This window comes from Colletotrichum siamense, assembly GCF_013390195.1.
Source record: "Colletotrichum siamense strain Cg363 chromosome Unknown KSG_Cg363_contig01, whole genome shotgun sequence".
Lineage (NCBI taxonomy): Eukaryota > Fungi > Ascomycota > Sordariomycetes > Glomerellales > Glomerellaceae > Colletotrichum > Colletotrichum siamense.
This window is the reverse complement of record NW_023501014.1, coordinates 2238830-2258626: the sequence shown is the minus strand read 5'-3', so window position 1 is coordinate 2258626 and position 19797 is coordinate 2238830. Positions and strand designations below refer to the sequence as shown.

At 54.9% G+C, this 19797-nt stretch overlaps 7 protein-coding genes across 7 annotated transcripts; 3 read left to right on the top strand and 4 right to left on the bottom strand.

Moving 5' to 3' along the window:
- Positions 1–168: 168 nt before the first annotated feature.
- On the top strand, positions 169–1291 carry ATP10 (Mitochondrial ATPase complex subunit ATP10; the record flags this gene model as incomplete). The annotated part of the gene is made up of 2 exons (XM_036632408.1): positions 169–566; positions 622–1291. 2 exons carry the CDS (start codon positions 169–171, stop codon positions 1289–1291), a joined length of 1068 nt encoding a protein of 355 aa, XP_036501796.1.
- Positions 1292–1570: 279 nt separating this feature from the next.
- GOS1 (Golgi SNAP receptor complex member 1) lies at positions 1571–2389 on the bottom strand (the record flags this gene model as incomplete). Its single annotated transcript, XM_036632407.1, has 3 exons — positions 1571–2074; positions 2133–2246; positions 2321–2389. 3 exons carry the CDS (start codon positions 2387–2389, stop codon positions 1571–1573), a joined length of 687 nt encoding a protein of 228 aa, XP_036501795.1.
- Positions 2390–2884: 495 nt separating this feature from the next.
- On the top strand, positions 2885–3777 carry RPL35 (60S ribosomal protein L35; the record flags this gene model as incomplete). The annotated part of the gene is made up of 4 exons (XM_036632406.1): positions 2885–2887; positions 3075–3214; positions 3351–3576; positions 3769–3777. 4 exons carry the CDS (start codon positions 2885–2887, stop codon positions 3775–3777), a joined length of 378 nt encoding a protein of 125 aa, XP_036501790.1.
- Positions 3778–7171: 3394 nt separating this feature from the next.
- Positions 7172–9361, bottom strand: ZNF701 (Zinc finger protein 701; the record flags this gene model as incomplete). The annotated part of the gene is made up of 3 exons (XM_036632405.1): positions 7172–7443; positions 7490–7636; positions 7690–9361. 3 exons carry the CDS (start codon positions 9359–9361, stop codon positions 7172–7174), a joined length of 2091 nt encoding a protein of 696 aa, XP_036501789.1.
- Positions 9362–11817: 2456 nt separating this feature from the next.
- On the bottom strand, positions 11818–13724 carry ADE17 (Bifunctional purine biosynthesis protein ADE17; the record flags this gene model as incomplete). The annotated part of the gene is made up of 3 exons (XM_036632404.1): positions 11818–11973; positions 12024–13506; positions 13579–13724. The coding sequence occupies 3 exons, from the start codon at positions 13722–13724 to the stop codon at positions 11818–11820; spliced, it is 1785 nt and encodes a 594-aa protein (XP_036501788.1).
- A 1307-nt stretch (positions 13725–15031) lies between these two features.
- Positions 15032–15519, top strand: CGCS363_v000554 (uncharacterized protein; the record flags this gene model as incomplete). Its single annotated transcript, XM_036632403.1, has 2 exons — positions 15032–15262; positions 15361–15519. The coding sequence occupies 2 exons, from the start codon at positions 15032–15034 to the stop codon at positions 15517–15519; spliced, it is 390 nt and encodes a 129-aa protein (XP_036501787.1).
- Positions 15520–15986: 467 nt separating this feature from the next.
- PRP5 (Pre-mRNA-processing ATP-dependent RNA helicase PRP5) lies at positions 15987–19728 on the bottom strand (the record flags this gene model as incomplete). The annotated part of the gene is made up of 3 exons (XM_036632402.1): positions 15987–18622; positions 18677–19115; positions 19171–19728. 3 exons carry the CDS (start codon positions 19726–19728, stop codon positions 15987–15989), a joined length of 3633 nt encoding a protein of 1210 aa, XP_036501794.1.
- Between the last annotated feature and the right edge of the window lie 69 nt (positions 19729–19797).

The window sequence follows — 19797 nt, the reverse complement described above, 5'->3', positions numbered from 1 at the left end:
TTGTGGCGCGACTGTTCGGTTTTTTTCTCAGTGACCTGCTCCTGCTCGTCTTGCTGCGCTTTGCATAGGAACTTCTTTTCCCGCTGAGAGCCGAACAATCTCAAAATAATCACACCCCCGCGGCCAAGCTAGACCGCTGCAATGGCCCCAATCGCCCCGTTCCGCACCATGGCGCTGTCCATGGGCCCCTCGAGGAAGGCCTTGTCCTGCGCCGTCTGCGCATCGAGGCGGCACCTGAGCACCACTCGTCCCTGGCTCGCCGCCGCACCAAAACCCCCAGCCCGTCCCTTCGCCGCCGCAAAAAAGCCCGCCCCGGACTCGGCCCCGGAATCGGCCGTCGCACCCGCGGAGTCGGCAAAGCCCGACCTCCCTGCGGCCGCGATCCATGCCCCGAGAGCGTACGGCAAGAAGGTCACCAACTTCACACCGCAGCCCCTGCCGCGGCCCGTTGGCATGGCGTACCCGCCGCACCCAGAGGACAACTCGGGCATCGACAGGAGGTCGCTGCAACAGAGGAGAGACGATTTTGTCGACTACGACAAGCATCTCGTTCGCAGGAAGGAGCTGTAAGTCGCATTGTTCTCTTTAATGGGGAAAAGCATGCTAATGGTAACCCTCCAGCAAGGACAAGATGGCCCGCCCTTACTTCCGTGACTGGCGCAACATGCAATGGCACGAGGGCAAATCCTTCCTCGCGCCCCCGCTACCCTTCAAGGCCGACCACTCCCTCTTCTTCCCCAACTTCGTCGGCGACACCCTGGCGAAGAAGAACAGCCAAGCGCGGGACACGACGCGGGCGCTGCTGAACAAGGTGACGGTGGTGGCCATGTACAGCAGCAAGTGGGCCGAGGACCAGACCAAGACCTTCATCTCCCCCGAGGCGAACCCGGAGCTGCACGAGCTCCTGACCAAGATGAATGGCAGAGCGCAGATTGCGCAGCTCAACATCGAGGACAACAAGTTCAAGGCGTGGATCGTCAAGCTGTTCCAGAGCAACCTGCGCAAGCAGATGCCGGAGAGCGACTGGGGTAAGTACTTTTTGGTCCCCCGCGCCATCACGACGGAGATCAGCGAGTCGATTGGATACCTGAACAGCAAGGTCGGCTATGTGTACCTCGTAGACAATCTCTGCAGGATACGTTGGGCAGCGAGCGGTCCCAGTCGGCCGGATGAGAGGGATAGCTTGGTGAAGAGCATGAAGCTTGTCCTCCACGAGTGGAACAAGGCGGAGCAGGCGGCGAAAGAGGCCAGCACAGCACAGAAGGCTTTCGGGGACGACAAGTCGACGTGATGATTCAGAACATGAAACAGTTTATTCGGGGGCTTCACAAGCAATAGTATATGGCAGTCAGGTCATAGCCTGCTGCCTATAGATACCCCGTGTTTTTCTAGTGTACAATATGCACCAAAAGGATACCCTCAATTCCAGACAAAGACAACATCAAGCAATCCCAGAACGCCGTCGCAATCCTTATGCCGGTAATCCCACCCAGTCGTAACGGCTTGTTGTGACAAAAACAGACATAACGAGGACGTCAAATCACACATTCTCTTTTCAATAGCAGCATCGTCATAGGAACCACCAGAAGACGAGGAAACAGAAGGCGATGAAGACGCCCATGATTATGCCGTCCCGGCGTTTCTTCGCGGAGATTCGGCCGATGAGGCTGTTTAGCCCTGGGACCTGGCTGGCGGCCATGGTGATGCGACGGTTGATGCTAGCGAGCGTCTCGCGCTGGACGTTGAAGTTGTCCTGTACGGCGTAAGCCTGAGAGAGCACGCTGTCGGCCATGTTGTGACTGTTGTCGATGCGGTTGCGCTCGGCGAGCATGTATTCGGCCTCAGCGGCTTCGGGGTTGTTGGCTCGGTACTCGTCAATGTCGGAGCGGACATTGGAGAGAAGGTGGGCGCGGTCGCGGGCCTGGGCGATTGTGTTGCGGATGCGCACAAGGTCACGCTTGTGTTCGGCAAGCTTCTCGCGGAGGAGGGCGAGGTTGTTCTGCTTCAAAGCGGAGGAGGTGAGGGTCGCTTCGGAGTCAAGGAGGCGGGCTAGTTGGGAGATGACGTTCTCGCGCTGGTGGTGGTGGTGTTAGCTGAGCCGAGGTTGGCGGGGACGAAGGCGGCGGTCTTACTCTCTCGAGGAGATCCTGGAGCTTTGCTTCTGTTGTCCTTTCATCTTCTGTCGGTTTTGCTGGTATATCTGATACTGTCGAGAACTGCGAGTATGTGTGGAACAAGGTCTCTGTCTGCGCGGCGACTCGGATGTCAGGGAAACCCGGCGGAGAGGTGATGCTTGCTGCGAGCAAATGGAAGTTCATACCTGTGTCTCGAGACTTCGCGCTTGTTGCCGTAGCTGGGCCCAGCCCGTGTTTCCAGAAGCCGCAGCCATGGCGCTGCGATGTTGTTTGCGGTGGTGGGTGTACGCTCGTCCGCTTCGCTGCCTGTGTTCGAGAAGTCGTCTTCAGATGGGCTCAGCCATGTCCGCGTGTCTGGGACGCTGTCGGCAGGGACCAGATGCATGGAGGGAGCTCAGCGTCACATGGCCCGTGCATCTGGAATGATTATGTAAGTGTCGGATGGTGCCGCATGAATCGTTCAGGCCATCCTCGGTGAGCTCGGTGGGCGCTTTGCCGGGGTCCTAGGGTCGCTGTGGCTGGACAGACAGCGTGGCGCAGGTCCGACTCAGGGCCCCACTGAAAGGCCAGCCTGCACTCCAATCAAATCGATCCCCGCTAAATTTCGATTGCACACCACCACACTTCCCATAACCCTAGGGCATTCTTTTCCCGAACCTCGAATTTTTGCAATCTGTGAATTGACCTGACGCTTCACGACGTGTTGATACTAACCCAGATATCCAGCGCCACCCCCCATATCAGTCAAGATGGTGAGTTGACCCCTTGATCACGATGGAATCCGCGATTCCAGAGCAGCACGATATTTTTATCCCGAAATAATCACGACCCCCCCGCGCGTCCCCGACCGACGAACGCAAAAAAACACCATACATCACGCCCCTCCCAAAGGGGACATACACAGAGAACTTTCGCTGACGAGGGTCTTCATTGTCGCAGTCGTCCGGAAAGGTCAAGGCCAGCCAGCTCTGGAACAAGAACAAGGATGAGTTGACGAAGCAACTCGGAGAGCTCAAGACCGAGCTCGGTCAGCTCCGCATCCAGAAGATCGCCTCTTCTGGCTCCAAGCTGAACAAGATGTGCGTTTACCACTCCAATCCCCCGATCGAGGTCCGACGCAGAGTCTGGGAGGAGAGACAGACAGGTGGAGGAGGCCTCGGAGGATTCGCGAAAGAAGGAAGGCAGAAGGGCTGACCGGTGAAATTTTTCTTACAGCCACGACATCCGCAAGTCGATCGCCCGCGTCCTGACCGTCATCAACGCCAAGCAACGCGCTCAGCTCCGCCTCTTCTACAAGAACAAGAAGTACGCTCCCCTCGACCTCCGCGCGAAGCAGACCCGTGCCATCCGCCGCCGGTTGTCCGCCGCCGACGCTGCCCTCGTCACCGAGAAGGCCAAGAAGCGCACCGTCCACTTCCCTCAACGCAAGTTCGCCGTGAAGGTCAGTCGAATTGGATATCAGCCACGAGGATAAGGATGGGAGAGCGACACGGGCCAGTGGAATAGTGCTTCGATGAGTGGGATATTATGTCACCGACAGACCGTCACCCTCTGCCACGAGCTGTCCCCACGCTCTCCCACCTCACCCCCTGGTTCTCCCGCGCGAAGGAAACCGTAACTGACTGTGAAGCAGGCCGCTTAAATTAGCCAACCGCTCCTGGGTATCTAGGGTTGGGGATGAGGAACTACGAAAATGGAAACGGAGGCGTAACACGTTTTTGGCACACGGGGATCCCGAATTACTCGATGATGCATTGCATGGTCACGGAGGGAAATTAAAGGGTTTTGCGCTTTGTTATTTTCCCAGTGCTGCAAACAAATGGATTTTCTCAACCGGTCATGGCAAACCAAAAAGCTTGGCTCGCAGGTTTTTGCCCTCTCTTCTGTCACATCTCTATGATGAGAGGCTCCCTCCGAGTGTGGTTGGTAGCATAGAGCTGCCGACAAAAATGTCAAATGGGGCCAAAGATGTCCCGACTTCAAAATAATCCCTCCGTTTCCAAAGTGTGCTGTTCGTTCCTCTGCCCATCCTCACACCGCAGACGTCTGTATATCCGTTCAGCTGCATGTGTTTCCCGGCTATCGTCGACACTGAAATATGGTGCATATGTTGGATGTAGTTCTTCAAGATAACCCTTATGGCTAGCTTTCCGATGCTTGTCGGACCTAACACAGGTTTTCAACGACCCCGACCGCCCTCAGATCACGCTATTCTGTGTCGATGCCTGACAGACATCGCCGGCAATCCATTCTTACTGCGTCCTTGGCACCTTATTTTCCCGCGATGTTCTCGGTCTTTCTCTTATCCCAAGCATGTTCATTTACGATTCGAGCAATGATTCATGCTCAACAAACACTTAGACCCTGCCAAATACTCGGTACTAGACCTTTGTCTAGTCATGGTTTCATCAAGGTGTGTTCACCAAGGTATGGTTGTCAATTACGTAGAGCCTGAGTTGGCTTGTTAAAAATCGCTACTGGTCGTTCAAGTCTTGATTCAACTCATGAACTCAGCCGATCAAGTCTTGCGAAGATGGGACAATTGTACCATACGCTGCATTTTTCTCCATGTAGCTAGCTACTGTCTACTCTTCTCTATGATTCGGAATGCACGCATGTGTTACTTTCAAACATTGGTCAAATAGACCTGCTTTCGCCGGCCAAAGGCGCATCGTGAAATGACTTCGCTGAGATGTTTCCTTTATCAAGAGATTCCTCAAACAACCACTCATCATCAGCTATTCAATTCCTATCTAGGGTATATATAGCCGCAGACACACTTAAACACGGCGTCATATTTCCTGACTTGTGGGCAACCATGCTCTTGTGTCACCGTATAAGCTGTCATCGAAGAAGACAGTATATCCTAAGGATCATTCGCCTCAAACAGACTCGGATTTCAAGCGAATCGAGCAATTTCAAAGGCACCGTTGCTGCACACACATTTTGAATTGCTTTCTCAATGACAACAGGCAATACCCAGAGACTGCCATATCCCTTCGCTGGCCTAAGTATATGAATCGACCGAAAAATACGTGATGGCTCCGTCCGCAGCAAACCTGGCAACATAAGCAGCGATAATGTAGACATGATTCGTCACATAGGCGAGAAGAACACGACGACGGAGATAATACAGTATTCATAAAAGCGACAGTAACACAGACTTGCTGAAATGGGAGGGGAAACCTCTAGGTAGACTCCTTCAACGACAGTCATCGATAGCGTATTCGTCTCATCGACCGCTCTGTCGAAACCAAAGCGATGCAATCCAGGCCTTGGTAGGACTGAATAAGGGCACAGTCATAATTAGAAGCCGAGAACAGAAGAGAACTGAGAGACTGGTGCAACTCGCGGGGAGTCTGCTAGACCCCGTCGCGACAACCCCCTCCTTTGCACCCAGTGTGCCGCCATCTGCTCTCAGGAAACGCCACTTGCTCTATTTCACATTCTGTCGCCAACTCGCAGAGTTTAGGCATCATCTGCACCATCTCCTCCACACGAAGGATAAGCGGCATTCTCAACATGATTGTACAACTTGGTGACTTTCGTGCTACTTCTGTAGGACTTTCAGCAGACGTCATCCGCACAAGACGAAAACTCCACCGCAGACAACTTCATTTCCACATTCAAGCCTCCAACTTCTTCCAAGACGATCTTTCCAAGGCGAACCACGTCCAGAACAGTCGCATTCGAACGTCTAAACGCCCCCATCTCTCAATTGGCCCCAGGTCAAGTCCCGAAAGTCATGAGACAACAACAAAACCCACCTTGGCGCAACTTCATCCACCCTGGCGCAACTTCGTATTCTTACGACTTCTAAACTCGCCCCGGGTTCTTAGTATCCCGTCACTCCCCCGTATTCGGTCAGATCCGCTGTTCCATCCTGCATTGGCCAGATTGCGGGGCATTTAAACTTCAGCCCCTCGGTGAACGACGGCGATGATGATACACAGGGAAAGTATTTTCGTCGATATCCACCAAGATCACATCTTCGTGCCACTCCATGAGAGCCTTAGGCAATGTGCTTGACCGAGTGGAGCACAATGCCCGCGGCGTAATCACATGAGCCCAACTGTTCAGGGGTACCAACAGCGTCGGCTGGTGGGCGAATTCGACGCAGACTCCCCGGATTCTCGCCCGACGCCTCAAATGACGCATCCCCGAAGAGGGCGAACGTATGCCGCACTGTAGACTGACCTCCTTCGCGGGTGCAGCACCCGCAGTCCCGGAAGGAGGCCCTCACACGAGACCCAAGCCCAAAGCAGCGCAAACACTCCTCTCAACAGTGGCGAACGGATCTTCTTTCCCTCGTCAAGAGTCGTACGATGAGGAACCGATGTCAGATCTTACTCCAAAGGAAGCGTCGGGCCTTTCCCTGGCTTGCGGCCATGCTGCAGGCGGGTTTGGCTCAATGTGGTTTCCCTCGGGCTCTTGTGGGGCGTTCGATACACTAAGTTTTCATAGAACTCCTCAGTTGTATGTGAATCCTCTGCCTCGAGAGTAGCCAGTCTGGCTGTCTGGCTATGGTTCGCAGACCCTCTCCCTGATCTCGAGGTCAGCGTCCCGAACAAGATCGTGAAGGCAATCATCCAACCCCAATATATCTCGGTTGATCATAGTAAAGATGAAGTACCGACATAGAGACCCGGATGAGCCAGGCTCAAAGTCATCATGCAAGCCACGAACGCAAATCAGTGGGTAGTCAGACTTGTGGCAGTGAAAAATTCTTCACTTGTCTTTGGCTCTGACGAGCAAACTGTTACTACTACTACTACTACTGCACCACCGCGCGAAACTTGAAAACAACTAATCCTTCAGCCGGCACGGGACATCCTTTGAGACATTTGCCCTCCTGTAAAAGGGGCTACCCAAACACCGATTCCCGGGTATACCGATAACGCCAGTTCATGACCCAGGGTATCTTTTTCGTAAGCCGTGCCCAAGTGAGAAGGAGACCCAATTTCATACCAACACAAAAAAAAAAAAAAAAACAGACCGAAAGCATACCAGAACGCCACTACCTAGAAGATGGAACATCATTTTGTGTTCTTCTCAACGCGACCGCTAATGACGCGGCCCATGCTACCGTTTCCATGTTGCGTATCCTTGTCCTTGTTTTCGTGGACCCTCATATGTCTTCGCATCTGGTCCAGTCGATGGAAGTCCTTGCCACAGACTTCGCAGGTAAACTGACCTTTAACGTTGTGAGTCTTGCGGTGCTTGGACAAGTTGCTGGACTCGCCAAACTTCTTTCCGCAGATTTCGCAAGATAGTGGCTTTTCGCCAGTGTGGGTTCTTTTGTGCATGGCTACGAAGGTCAGCTAGATCATGTTGAGACTTCGATGGGAACTTACTGAGTGCACTCTGCTGTTTGAAACTTTGCGTGCAGTCCGGGAAATTGCACTTCCACGGCTTCTCTCCTGTGTGTATACGCATGTGTTGTGCCAGCGACTGTTTGGCGGAAAGTGCAGCGTGACAGACTTCACACTTGACAGGTTTGTCTGCGGTACAGTCAGTTATCTTCCCTGAAGGGGACTGGAACAGGGTCTCTTACATCCTGTATGCGTTTGCATATGGCGTTCCAGCTTGGACTTCTGGTTGAACGTAGTATCGCGAGGGCATGTGCTCCAAAGACAGGGGAACCCCTTTGCCTGCTTGGCCATTGCGCTCAGGTGGATTTCTTTGCAATGTTTCTGGAGAGCTTCATCGTTGGGAAGCCTAAGACCACAGATCTGGTCATCACTGACTTTCCATTTGCAAGTGCAAGCTTGTCCAATATCTGTGTCAGGCGTGACTGGAGTCTCCGCCGACATGGGTGTCCCGGAAGCCGACGACAGTGTTGGCGACGACATGTCAAGAGGTGATCGCCTCGAGATCGATTTCTGTGCTGGAAGAGTACCCCGGGAGCTTGGCCAAACTGTTTGTTGCGAGACTGCTTCCATCATGTGTTGTTCAATAGTCATGGGATGCATCTCCCTGATATGATCCAAGAAAGCCCCAGGTTCGGAATGCAAAGGTGCATTACATTCCCCTTGCGTGGAGTTATCTGTGCAAAACCCTCTTTGTCCTGGGTGGAAGTGCGAATCCATTGGGAGGGGGCACTTTTCAAATACCAAGCCGTTGACCGTGTCGTAGCAAGGTCCCAGACAACGATCAGGATGGGGGCCAGGGACGTGGTGTTCCAGTGCATGGATGATAAACTGGTTCAAGTTGTCCATATTGTTGTTCAAGTCGTTCAAGTCGATGGATCCGTTCGTATAGACTTGAGAAGCATAGGCGTGTGGCATAGGGAGACCGTCGGATGGAATACCGTGCCTAGCAGATGATGAACAGTAGAAGTCCCCATGCGCCATATTGAAGTTGGGTGTCTCTGAAAGGCCGCCGAGGTTCACTGACTGCATCGTTAAATGAGCCGGCAGTCCATGGGGAGTGCCCTGGCCTGAGAAGGGCTGAGAAGGCGGCTGGGACGAAGACTGCGCCGGCCTCGACTCCAACGAAATGAGAGACTCTGCAGCCTTCAGTGAGGGCCCGTCCAGCGCTAAACAGTCTGGTTCGCTACAGACGTCTCCCTCGCACTCAGGGTCGTCGCAATCAGAGAAACTAGAGAGACAAGGAGACTCGGCGCAATCCTTGTTGTTGCAGGCAACGCCCTGCTCGCAGCGGCTGTCGGGGCATTGCATTGCGCAGGAATCGGACTCGTCACAATCAGAATGGTTGCTAGGCATCGCGGGGCTTGACTGCTGCAGCTGCTCTTCTTGATAGCCCATCAACTGCTGCTGTTGCTGCTCTTGATAGGCCGTCATCCAATCCACAGACATTGCATTGTGATGATCGAAGGTCATATTGCTTTCCGGCGTCACGCCAATGGTATAGTTCGAGACGAAGGGGCCGAAAACGCTAATGTCTGGTGTGTGAGGCGTAGAGAGATTGTTGGTTGATATAGCAGCCATGCTCATGCTGCGACCGTGATGGGCTTGATTCATCGTTTGTTGATGACTCTTGGTGGGACCGTGGGTATGTGTATGTCCTGGGCCCAAGTCTAAACAGGTGTCGTCGTGGTAGGAGGGCAGGAAAGGATCATTCACCAGACCATGAAGGTGGTTGTGTGCGTGGCCCTGGAAGTGCTGGGCGTGCTGATGTTGCTCCATTTGCAGTTGGTAATATTCTTCTGTCTCTCCCCTGAGGCCAAGATGCTCATGGATGCCATGGTTGCCCAGGCCGTCCATGATGGAGAGAGATGTGACGTTGACTTCGAAGTTGTTTGCGCGCTTGGGTCACCCCACGTTGATCGTCAGTGGGCAAGGTAACTTGGGCCACGAGGAGGGCTGGCTGGAGAAGACTGTCGAGGTGGAAATGATTCGGAAGGTCGCAGAGCCGCAACGGTAAGACCCTGGATAAAGTATGAAGAACAGATGGTGTAGCCGTAGTGTCTGGGGGTTGGTGGGAAAAGATCCAGTTATGTCTGGGAGGAAATTTGGGATGCAGACGAAATGGCGCCGACTTTGTATGGCTGGAGTACCCTTGGGGTTGGGACCAAAAAGAACCTAGCGAGACAACCTTGAAGAAGAGGGAGGGAGGTCCAGCCGTTGACAAGCCAGCTCGTGCTATGGCTTGCTTGAGCTTGAGCTTGGGTTTGGGTTTGGGGCCCTGGGCAAGGAAGGAGGCAAGAAAAATTGGAAGGTGAATTGAACTGAGGGGAAATGAGCCGGTGGTTCGTCGTCGCCCTGGCAGCTCCTGCGACTGGCGTCCTTTTGCTGCGCGTGGTGTGGGAAGGCGGTGTTCACTGCTGGAGCAGGCACGATGCCCAGGTGCGGTGCGCTTTTGAGAACCTTGATGGCCACCGGCGCGAAAATGCGGTCTTTCAGTATGGCGACGGAGGGGCAGCGTAACACTGGAATCCCTGTCGCTTCTGTCAAAAATCCATGCTAAAAGATCACTTGTGACGATGAGTACTTACCTTCGGGTCTGAAGGAGTCGAGGCAATATTGCGCTTGCGCTCCGGGGTTTTGGTTTCTCTCTCTCTCTCTCTCTCTCTCTCTCTTGTGTGTGTTTTTTCTGGCTTGATTGTCGACGCAACCCCCTTGACCACAGGGGTCCTGCCGTCTTAAATATTTATTGTAATTTGAGCGCTGCCACCAACAACGTTATCGGTGCTCGCAGACAAGACGTAAGGTTTCCTCTTTCTAGGCAGAGCTCGATGAGCGCCGCCGCTGGTCAAGCCATCATCCGCCGTCGTGATGTGTGAACCGAAGCAAGCCTCTCACGAGCAGGAATGCTGGACCTCTGAGAGGCTGACAAGCTGACAACGTGGGGGCGTGTGTGGAGAACACGGGTCACAGGGGGGTCCAGCAAGTGGTACGGATACGTATCTCAAGAAGGTAATCAGTCGCCTGTGGTTGGCGCTGGGATCCACTGCAGTCCCTTTCTTAGCAGACGAGAGGTCTCTGATTGGCTCGGGCGTCCAGCTTTGCGCGTATGTAAGCAGCAAGAACCGCAACGCTGCGTTTATGGTGCGCATATTTTCGCCTGCGCCTGTCTGTGCCTGTGCGCCTCGCTGAGATGGGAGGGAGCACTGTGTACGGGACCTAAACACAATCTGTACATCTCATCTTCATTCGAACATCTCCCGCGGCGGTTGAGGCGCTCAACTCCGAGTTAGGGCCAGCTAGCTGGTTGCCTTGTTGCCTCCATGATGAATCTCATGCGAATAGGAACTTTGGGGCTACTGCCAAACCCAATTCCCTGATCTAAACGCAGGCACAAGAACAATGGGATGAGAAAACAAGGCGAGCAGCCAGCCACCAGCGGCATGCCCTCAAGTTAAGCTCCAAACTGATCACGCCACAAAGTGTAAGTAGACCACTTCTGCTCCAGTGCTGCGCAAGTGACGCGATGACGCCGCATATGCTGCATGCCTTCAGGAACATGATGTTTTCTCATTTTCGAATTCAAACGATAATCGTATTCGACTAAACAAACCTCTCGGTGGATCTCGCAGAGCTGAAGCCGTGTGAGTCATAACGGACTGATCAGATGCCCAGTTAGTTGCCTCATAATTTCAAAAGCTTAATTGCTACATTGCCATGCTTAACACCGACTGCCGGAAGAAACTCTCAGTACGCAAAAGGCTTTTTCTTCCCAAAGAGAAAATATCGTTGCATGTGGCTTGAAGAAACTCCCGTCACTGAGATATTCGATGGAGATACGTCCGGTCAATCAAAGTCGCGCGCGGGTTTACGCCAATAGCCCAAGGGAGTAGAGATTTCCTGTTGAAATCTTCTTTTGCGAAAGAGTACTGTTCGCCAGTGTAATATGATAAACAATGATTACCGGAAGTCAACTTCCTCCGTAGTGACTTTGAGGTCGTAAAAGTAGCAAAAGCCACACCACATGTTCCGCTATCTGCCTAAATAAGTCAATCCCAAGTACTCCGGATATATGTTGAATATCAGTGCTCTTCCGACGTGGCGTATTTCCCCGGCGCCCCTCCCCACTCACACGGCTGCGGCTGCTGCTCTCGATTCGTGATGCATATCATCGTTGAGATCTCCACAGCCCGAGGCCGGTTTTTCTCGGAGTTGAATGGACGCCTCCTAAGTCTCAATTTTCCCCGGATCCCAGCCGATCCAATCATTCCCAATGGTTCCCCATAACACCATAGCTTTTGTCAAAACACGAGATCTTAATGATGGAAGAGGCGGATGTTCTGCTCGACGAAAGTGATGCCGAGCTTCTCCGCAGTGTCAAACACGGCCCCATCGTTCTGGCTGCCGCCAGGGGCGGCGATATACTTGACACCGGATCGAGATGCGCGGAAAACATTGTCAACGAAGGGGAACTGGACTTGGTCAGCAGGTGGCTTGCATTATCGGAGCATTTGAAACTTACGAAAGCATCACTTGACACGGCGACGTTGGTCAGCTTGCCAAGCCACTCCTCCTTCTCGGCCTCAGTGAAGGCGGGAGGAACCTCGTCGAAGACCGCCTCGAACATGTCGCGCTCCGCACCAGACTTGGGGAGCTCGCCGCTGACGAGCAGGTCAATGGCGTTGCTCTTGTCGGGGCGCTTGGTGCCCTTCTTCCACTTGATGCCCAGAACGCGGGGGTGGAAGCGGAGCCACCAGTTGTCTGCCTTGTCGCCAGCGAGACGAGTGCAGTGGATTCTGGACTGCTGTCCGGCGCCCAGGCCAATGACCTGTCCGTTGTAGGCGTAGCACACAGAGTTACTCTGAGTGTACTTCAGGGCAATAGTAGCCACAGTCAAGTCACGCAGAGCGGACTCGGACAGAGGGGCAGAGTCCTTGGGCGTGATGATTCTGTTGAAAGACTTGGGGGAAATCTCAATATCGTTACGGTGCTGCTGCAGAGTAACGCCGTACACGGTCCTAGTCTCCGTCTTGGAGGGGACGTAGTCGGGATCGATCTGCAGGACCAGGTACTTGCCGCCCTTCTTCTTCTTGAGGATCTCAAGGGCGGCAGGCTCGAAACCGGGAGCAATGACACCGTCAGACACCTCCTTGGAGATGATGCTGGCAGTGGGAACATCGACAATGTCACTGAGAGCAATCACATCACCGAAACTGCTCATGCGGTCGGCACCACGGGCACGAGCGTAGGCCTGAGCCAAGGGAGAAGATTCAATACCCTCAATGTCGTTGACAAAGTAGACCTTGCGCTCATCCTCGGTCAAAGGAGTGCCAATGGCGGCACCGGCAGGGGAGACGTGCTTGAAGCTTGCAGCAGCGGGCTTACCCAGAGCTTGCTTGAGCTCCTTGACCAGAGGCCAGCTGTTGAGGGCGTCCAGGAGGTTGATATAACCGGGGGAGCCTCCGAGAACCTTGTAGGGCAGTTCGCCAGAAGGCACGAAGGCAGCCGCGGGCTTCTGGTGGGGGTTGGCGCCGTATCTGAGAGCCATGTACTGCTTGCCGTCGGCAGCATACTGCTTACGGAAAAACTCGGAGATGGCGGTGTCATAGTCGGCAGTGTGCTCAAAGGCCTTCAGGGCATAGCGCTTGCGGCTCTCCTCGGTGATCTCGCCGGTCTCAAGCTCCTTGAGGAACTCAGCGTAGTCCTTGGGGTCGCTGAGGATGGTAACTCGGCTGTGGTTCTTGGCAGCAGCTCTGAGGAGGGTGACGCCACCAATGTCAATCTCCTCGACGGCCTCGGGGACGGTAACATTGACCTTGGCAACGGTGTCCTTGAAGGGGTACAGGTTGCAAATGACATAGTCGACCTTATTGATGTTCTGGTCGGCCAGGTCCTTCTCGTCGGACTCGAGGTTTCTCGCAAGTATGCCAGCGTGAACGGAGGGGTGAAGAGTCTTGACACGACCGCCCAGCATCTCAGGGGCCTTGGTGATGGCGGAAACGTCCCTGTACGACAGCCCAATCAGTCATGTTCAAGTCACGGAAGCTCAGGTAATGATGGCTTATTGGCAGACTTACTCAACGGGGAAACCAGACTCCCGGATCATCTTGGCAGTACCGCCAGAGGCAAGGATACGGACATTCTGCTGGTTGAGGCCCTTGGCCAGGTCCAGCAGACCCGTCTTGTCATAGACAGAGAGGATGGCAATCTTCTGACCCGACATCTTTGCTTCGGTGCCTTCAGAACTCGACGGAGTGGCTTGGTGTCGGAGAATGAAGGATGAAAGTAAAGGACAATTGGGAAACGAAGAGGAGTAGGGGAAAGACAAGATTGGAAAAGCAAAAAATTTGCCCTTGCGCGATGATGCGTTGTGGGTGTGAGAGGTAGGCGCGCAAAATCAGCTTCCGATCAAGGAGGGGGAGGGGCAGCTACGAAAAAAATAAAACGCTGGCAAAAGTACGGGGCAGATACCGCAGGATTGCGGGGTGTTTTAGTGCTAGATGATGTACTTTACAGGTTACTTTGCCCCACGTCGCATGCTCGTCCCTCCTGGTGCAATGCGACAAGAGTGACCTCAACCGCAAACCAACCTCCCGGGGCCCCTTCGAGTGGGACGACGATGAGGGGAAACTGAGCACGAGAGAGGATCTTTCTTCTTCCACAGCTCCATTCGCTCCTATCCGGCAGACATGGCGATTGCAGATATTGAGTCAAGCCAGCGGAGGATTCATTGTCGCGTTTGCCGCGCAGGTTGTGAATCCCCGCCCCCACCTGGTGAATCTGAAGCGCCAAAGTTTGCAGATTTCTGCGAAAACACTATGAGAATTGGAGTTTCGGCCATTGGTCCGGCGCTGCAGCGTCATTCTTTGGAGACACTGGCTGGAGGGAGGGGAGGTCGGAGCGACCTGTCTCGGGCCAATGAACCCCGCCCCCGCTGTAGCACAGCCCTGGAAGGCGGTTTACCCGTACAGAGACAAACGGACCCAGCGAAGCACCACGGGACCCTTGCCTGCTGATTGTTAGCGTCTCTTCGCCGGGTGTACCGTGTGCGCGGCGTCCATTGTGGCAGGGCGGCGCAGCTGTCGTCGAACCTCCCGTCGCAGTCTTGGCTTCATGTCAATAGACGAGGTTACCTTACGCGGCCCTGAATTTCCCCGGGCCAAGTGATCCTTATGTTGACGTTTTCCTCTCCGAACCTCTTCCAGCGTCTCATCTCATTCATCCGTTCCTACCGCGACAGCAGTATATCCCACCGAACGACCGTCGCAACCCTGATCGCAACCGACAAGTCAGATAACCACACTTCCTAGACCCTGCATCCCGGCCGCCGCCGCGAACACACCGTAATTACGTACATCCGCACCGACCTCCTCCCTCCGGACTCCCAACCCGCCGAACCTCATCCTCCCGACCGTTGGCTCCGTCTTCCGTCCTGAATCGCGCCCCCGAAACGATCTCGCCACCGCCGCGCGCGCGCATCGATCAAACAAAGGACCATCCATACCCCGTCCACGAACCGCCGTTGCGACAATGGGCTCCGTCTGCGGCAAGGAGTCGGGCGATGACAACTTCTCCTCCCCGGGCCGCCCCCTCGGCACCGCGCCCCCACCCCAACCCAAGACCGCGCCCATCCCCGCGAGAGTAGGAGGGCCTCCGAGGACACTGGGTGGTGGTAGCGGCGGCGGCGGCGGCGGCGCATCCGGAGAGCGGTCCAACGCCGACGCGGACGACGCACGACGCAGGGCCGCCGAGGCAGCAGAGGTAAGAGGCGCCCCCTCACCGTCCTATGCCAAGCCAGGCGACCGATGGACCCCCCTTGGAACACTATGAGACAGTGTCGCTAACATGTACCGCAACAGGCCCGCGCAAAAGCAGCGAACAAGTCGACGGGGAAGCTGGGCTCGCAACTGAATGCGCAAAAGAAGCAGACGCAGACCGATTTACTGAAGGATGCCAGCACCCAGCAATTGCGCCAGCGCGATGCTGATGCCGCAGCTGAGGCGAGGACGTACAACTAGACCGGGCGTTGAGGAAGAGGAGGCAGCGTTCTTTGCAAGATAATATGGGGTTTGGCGGGCGTCGTTTCCATAATACCTCTTGGTTTTGTCATTATTAGCGCATCAGATTTATTACATTGACCTATTCTCTGTCGGAGATAACTAGCTAGCCCTCCTGTGATTCGGTCCTGTGCTTCTCGGCATAAGTTGGAGGTCTCTCCAGTAGACCATCAAGACGTTGAAAGATGCGACCGACGATGGCCACTTAGTTTCATCCACCGTTCACTGAGAACTAAGCCAATCTGAAGAGCATGTTTTTTATTGAAACCTCTCACTAATACTACAGCCCGATAAGGACGGATCTCCCTTCCGTTATGTGTGCCCTGATGTATATTTCGAGGCGAACCTCCCTCTTTCCTGACGCCGCCACTCCGACAACCGACTTAAATACGAGCTTACTATGGACAACGAAAGACACACAAAAGATTCTAAACGACGTTGTAACGTCCAGAGGCGGGCGCGCGGCTGTCCGCCGTGGCAGCGGCCACTGTACCTTCGCTCAAGAGACGAGTGAGCTCTGTAATAGCAGCTCCCACTACGACCTCAGTGTCACCCTCAACAAGGATGTACAGCTTGGGGTCTGCTCCAGGAGGAACTTCCTTGCCTGCCGGATAGAAAGTTCCCTTCGTGGTGATTGACACGCCAGTCGCCTCCAGAATCTTGGCCACGTTGGTTCTGTTTGTGACGGCCCATCTGGCCTTCTGCGGGAAGTCGTTGATCTCCAGCGTGGCGTGGTAAGCACCGGCATCAGGTCCCTTGTTGTCAATGGGCTGTCCGGAACGTAGCTGGCCAGCCTTGCCAAGGCGCTCGTTGATAGCACTGATCGCGGCACTAACAGCGTCCAGAGGCTTCTTGCCACCAGGGGCACCCGCGGCGGCCGGCGCGTCCTTGGGCTTGGCTTCTCCCTCAGGCTTGTTGGCGTTGCGTGATACAATCGCGGAGACGGCTGACTTAATGGCAGACGCGGCATCCTTGCCCTTGTCTTCCTCTGTCTTCTCTTCCTTCACGTCGTCTTCCTCGCCCTCGGCCTTGTGGGTCTTGCGCTCGCGAAGACGGGCAGCTTCACGCTCGGCATCGAGACGATCCAGACCCTTTCCACCAAAACCAGAAGTGTCCTTGGCTTTGCCAGCCTTGACCTTGTCCTTGTGGGCCTTGCGCATCTCGTTCAGACGGTCAGGTATAGGTTGACCGCTCTGCTCCAAAGCTTTGGCAATACCAGGAGCGCAGTTCTCTTGCTCTTCAGTAATGAAAGTCACAGCAGTACCCTTGTTACCGGCTCTTCCGGTTCGACCGGCGCGGTGGACATAATCTTCCAGATGGTTAGGGGCATCATAATTGACAACCAGCTTCAACTGTTTGACGTCTAGACCTCTGGCGGCAACGGAGGTGGCAATAAGGATAGGGACAATGCCCTTTTTGAAATCAGCAATCGTAGAGTCTCGATCAATCTGGTCTTTGCCGCCGTGGATGGACATGCATGGGTAACCCTTCACCATGAGCTCCTTGAGCAAGTCGTCTGCCTTCTCTTGACGTTCGACAAAGATGAGAGTACGGGCGTCCTCGTCCTCGTCGTAAAGCTCACCAAGAAGTCCTAGGAGGTGGACGAATTTGGCGTCTTCAGGGATGACCTCGACCTTTTGCGTAATGTCTGGCGCTACGACGCTGCGGCCACCGACGGTGATCTCTACTGGAGACTTCAGCACCTTCTTGGTAAGGGAGTCAATGATGCGAGGCATCGTCGCCGAGAACAAGATGGTCTGGCGGTCAGGTCGCATGTTGGCAAAGATCTTCATGACTTGAGGCTCGAAACCCATGTCAAACATTCGATCCGCTTCATCAAGGACGACGTATGAGACGCGGCGCAGGTTGGTGACACGGCCTTGGTTGGCTGCCAGCAGATCAATCATGCGGCCAGGCGTACAGACAACGATCTCGGCTCCTCGCTTGAGCTCGGCAATTTGATCTCTGATAGGCGCTCCGCCGTAAGCGCAGACAGCCCGCAAACCCATGGCCTTGAGGAAAGGCTTACAGTCACGGTGAATCTGAACCGCCAACTCGCGGGTGGGGGTCATGATGAGGCCGATGGGACCATCGGTGTCCTTGATGGGAGGCTGGTCCATAATGTGACGGAACATGGGCAGGAGGAAAGCAACCGTTTTACCGGATCCGGTCTTGGCTACGCCGACCACATCGCGGCCGGACATGATGACGGGCAACGCCTGCATTTGAATGGACGTAGGCTTTTCGTATCCCAAGTCGGCGACGACATCCAGTGTTTGCCGTGTGAGACCACATTGAGCCCATTTCTGGACAGGCCTGGGGACATCTTTCCCGGAAACCTTGATGCCATCGAGTTCCAGACGTAGGTCGTTGGCCTCAGCTTCGGTCAAGGCTGCAAGCTCTGCTGGTTCAACCCAGAAGTTCTTGCGAATTGGCTGCAGATCGAGCTTGCTGTAATCGATGGTGGGAATATCCTTCTTCTTGCGCTTGGCTGCCATGGCGAGGATTGCATTCGCATCTTTGTCTTCTGCCTTGAAGGCGTAGTCATCGTCACTGAAGTACGCCTCGGGTTCTTGGACCTTCTTCGATGATGTACTTGCCTTGGGAGCAGCAGGTTTGGGCTTGGTGTCCAAGTCGGCCATGAAGGCATCCAAGGGATCAACCTCGTCTTCCTCTTCGACATCCATCTTGTCCGCTGAGGATTCTTCGGTAGCGCCGTTCGTCTGAGCCGGAGCCGCGTCATCCATTGTGACGTCGGGCTTTTCCTCGTCTTTTGCTTCTTGCATTTCCTTCTCTCGCCGTTCGTGTGCTGCGCGAGCGGCCGCAATAGCCTCTTCCTCAGTCTCGGCAAAGTTGCCGCCGTCAGACTCATCGTCCTCATCTTGATCAGCATAGGGGGTGTCATCAGCCTCGAGGGGAAGGGCGGGCAACTTCGTAAGTTTCCTCTTCGTTCCCTCCTCTTCGTCGAGGTCCAGCTTGCGTTTGCTGGGCAGCTTGTCGCTGTCGGCCTGCTTGTGGAAGCCGAAGGCGCTCAGGTTTCCTCGATTGGCGGGCAATGCGGAAGCTGAGATGTCTTGGTAAGCAGGAGTATGCGTGGCAGATCGCGGAACAAACGTACCTTTGGTGGTCTGCGCAACAGCAGCAGTACTCTTTTCGGGACGGCCGTCAAGCAAGCCCAGAACACCATTCGAGTTGGATTGCTTGAGTGACGCCGCAGACTTTTTGGCAATCGCCTTTGGGTCAAATTTGCCTGAGTAAGGCACAGCCGGCGATGCGGCTCCAGATGTCGCCTGTGTCGGAGCTGGCGATGCGGCTCCAGGAGACGCGACAGCGGGTGAGGCCACGGCGGGCGACGCAACGGTGGGCGAAGCAGCGGCCGGTGAAGGCACGGACTTCTTGTCCATCTCAGCAAGGAGATTCCTAGTCTGACTTGGATTAACCTCATTCTCTTTGCTCGCCTTGTTCTCCCTGCTCTTCTTCCACGCCTCAAGTCTGGCGAGTCGCTCAGCCTTCTTGTCAGCTTCAGTCTGTGCTGGGGTAGGCTTGGGCTTAGCAGCCTATCAATCGTTGTTAGCGATGTTCGCATCAAGTATACATGGGGGATATTCATACCTCATTACCGGGAGTTGGCGTGCTATCTGAAGGTGCCGCAGCGCGCGGACGGCTGTCATCGCGCCTGCTACGGGGATGGGAATCAGCCGTTCCCTCGCGCCTGGCGCGCACCCTGTCCCGAGAATCGTCCCGCCGGGGGCGATGGTCTCTGTCGTTGTCACGATGCCGCCGTCTGTCAAGCGACCGGTCTCGGTCAGCGTAACGGTCACGCGACCTCCTCCGGTCTCTGTGGCGGTCGTTGTCTCGTCGGCTTCCTCGATATGAATCATCGTCTCGTCGGTCTATGGAGCGGTCCCTGCGGCGGTAGGAGTCGCGATCACGGTCGCGATCTCGGTATCGGCGCTGCTCGTTGAACTTGTCAGAATGCTCCCCATCGCGTCTCCCATAGTAGTGGTGTCTTCTCACATCGCCAGGGCTCCTGGACCGCGAGCGACGACGGTAGTCTCTGCCGTCATCGCGGCGATCCCGATCGCGCCTATGATCGTCTTTGCGGTGGCGTCTCGCGTTGTATTGGCTTCCTGCAGGCGATGGTGAGCGCGAGTCCCTGGTCCGAGCCATGTTGTAGGTCTCGAACTCTCAGCAAGACACTACGTTTGGTGAGAGCTACTTTTTTTTTTGCTTCTTGTT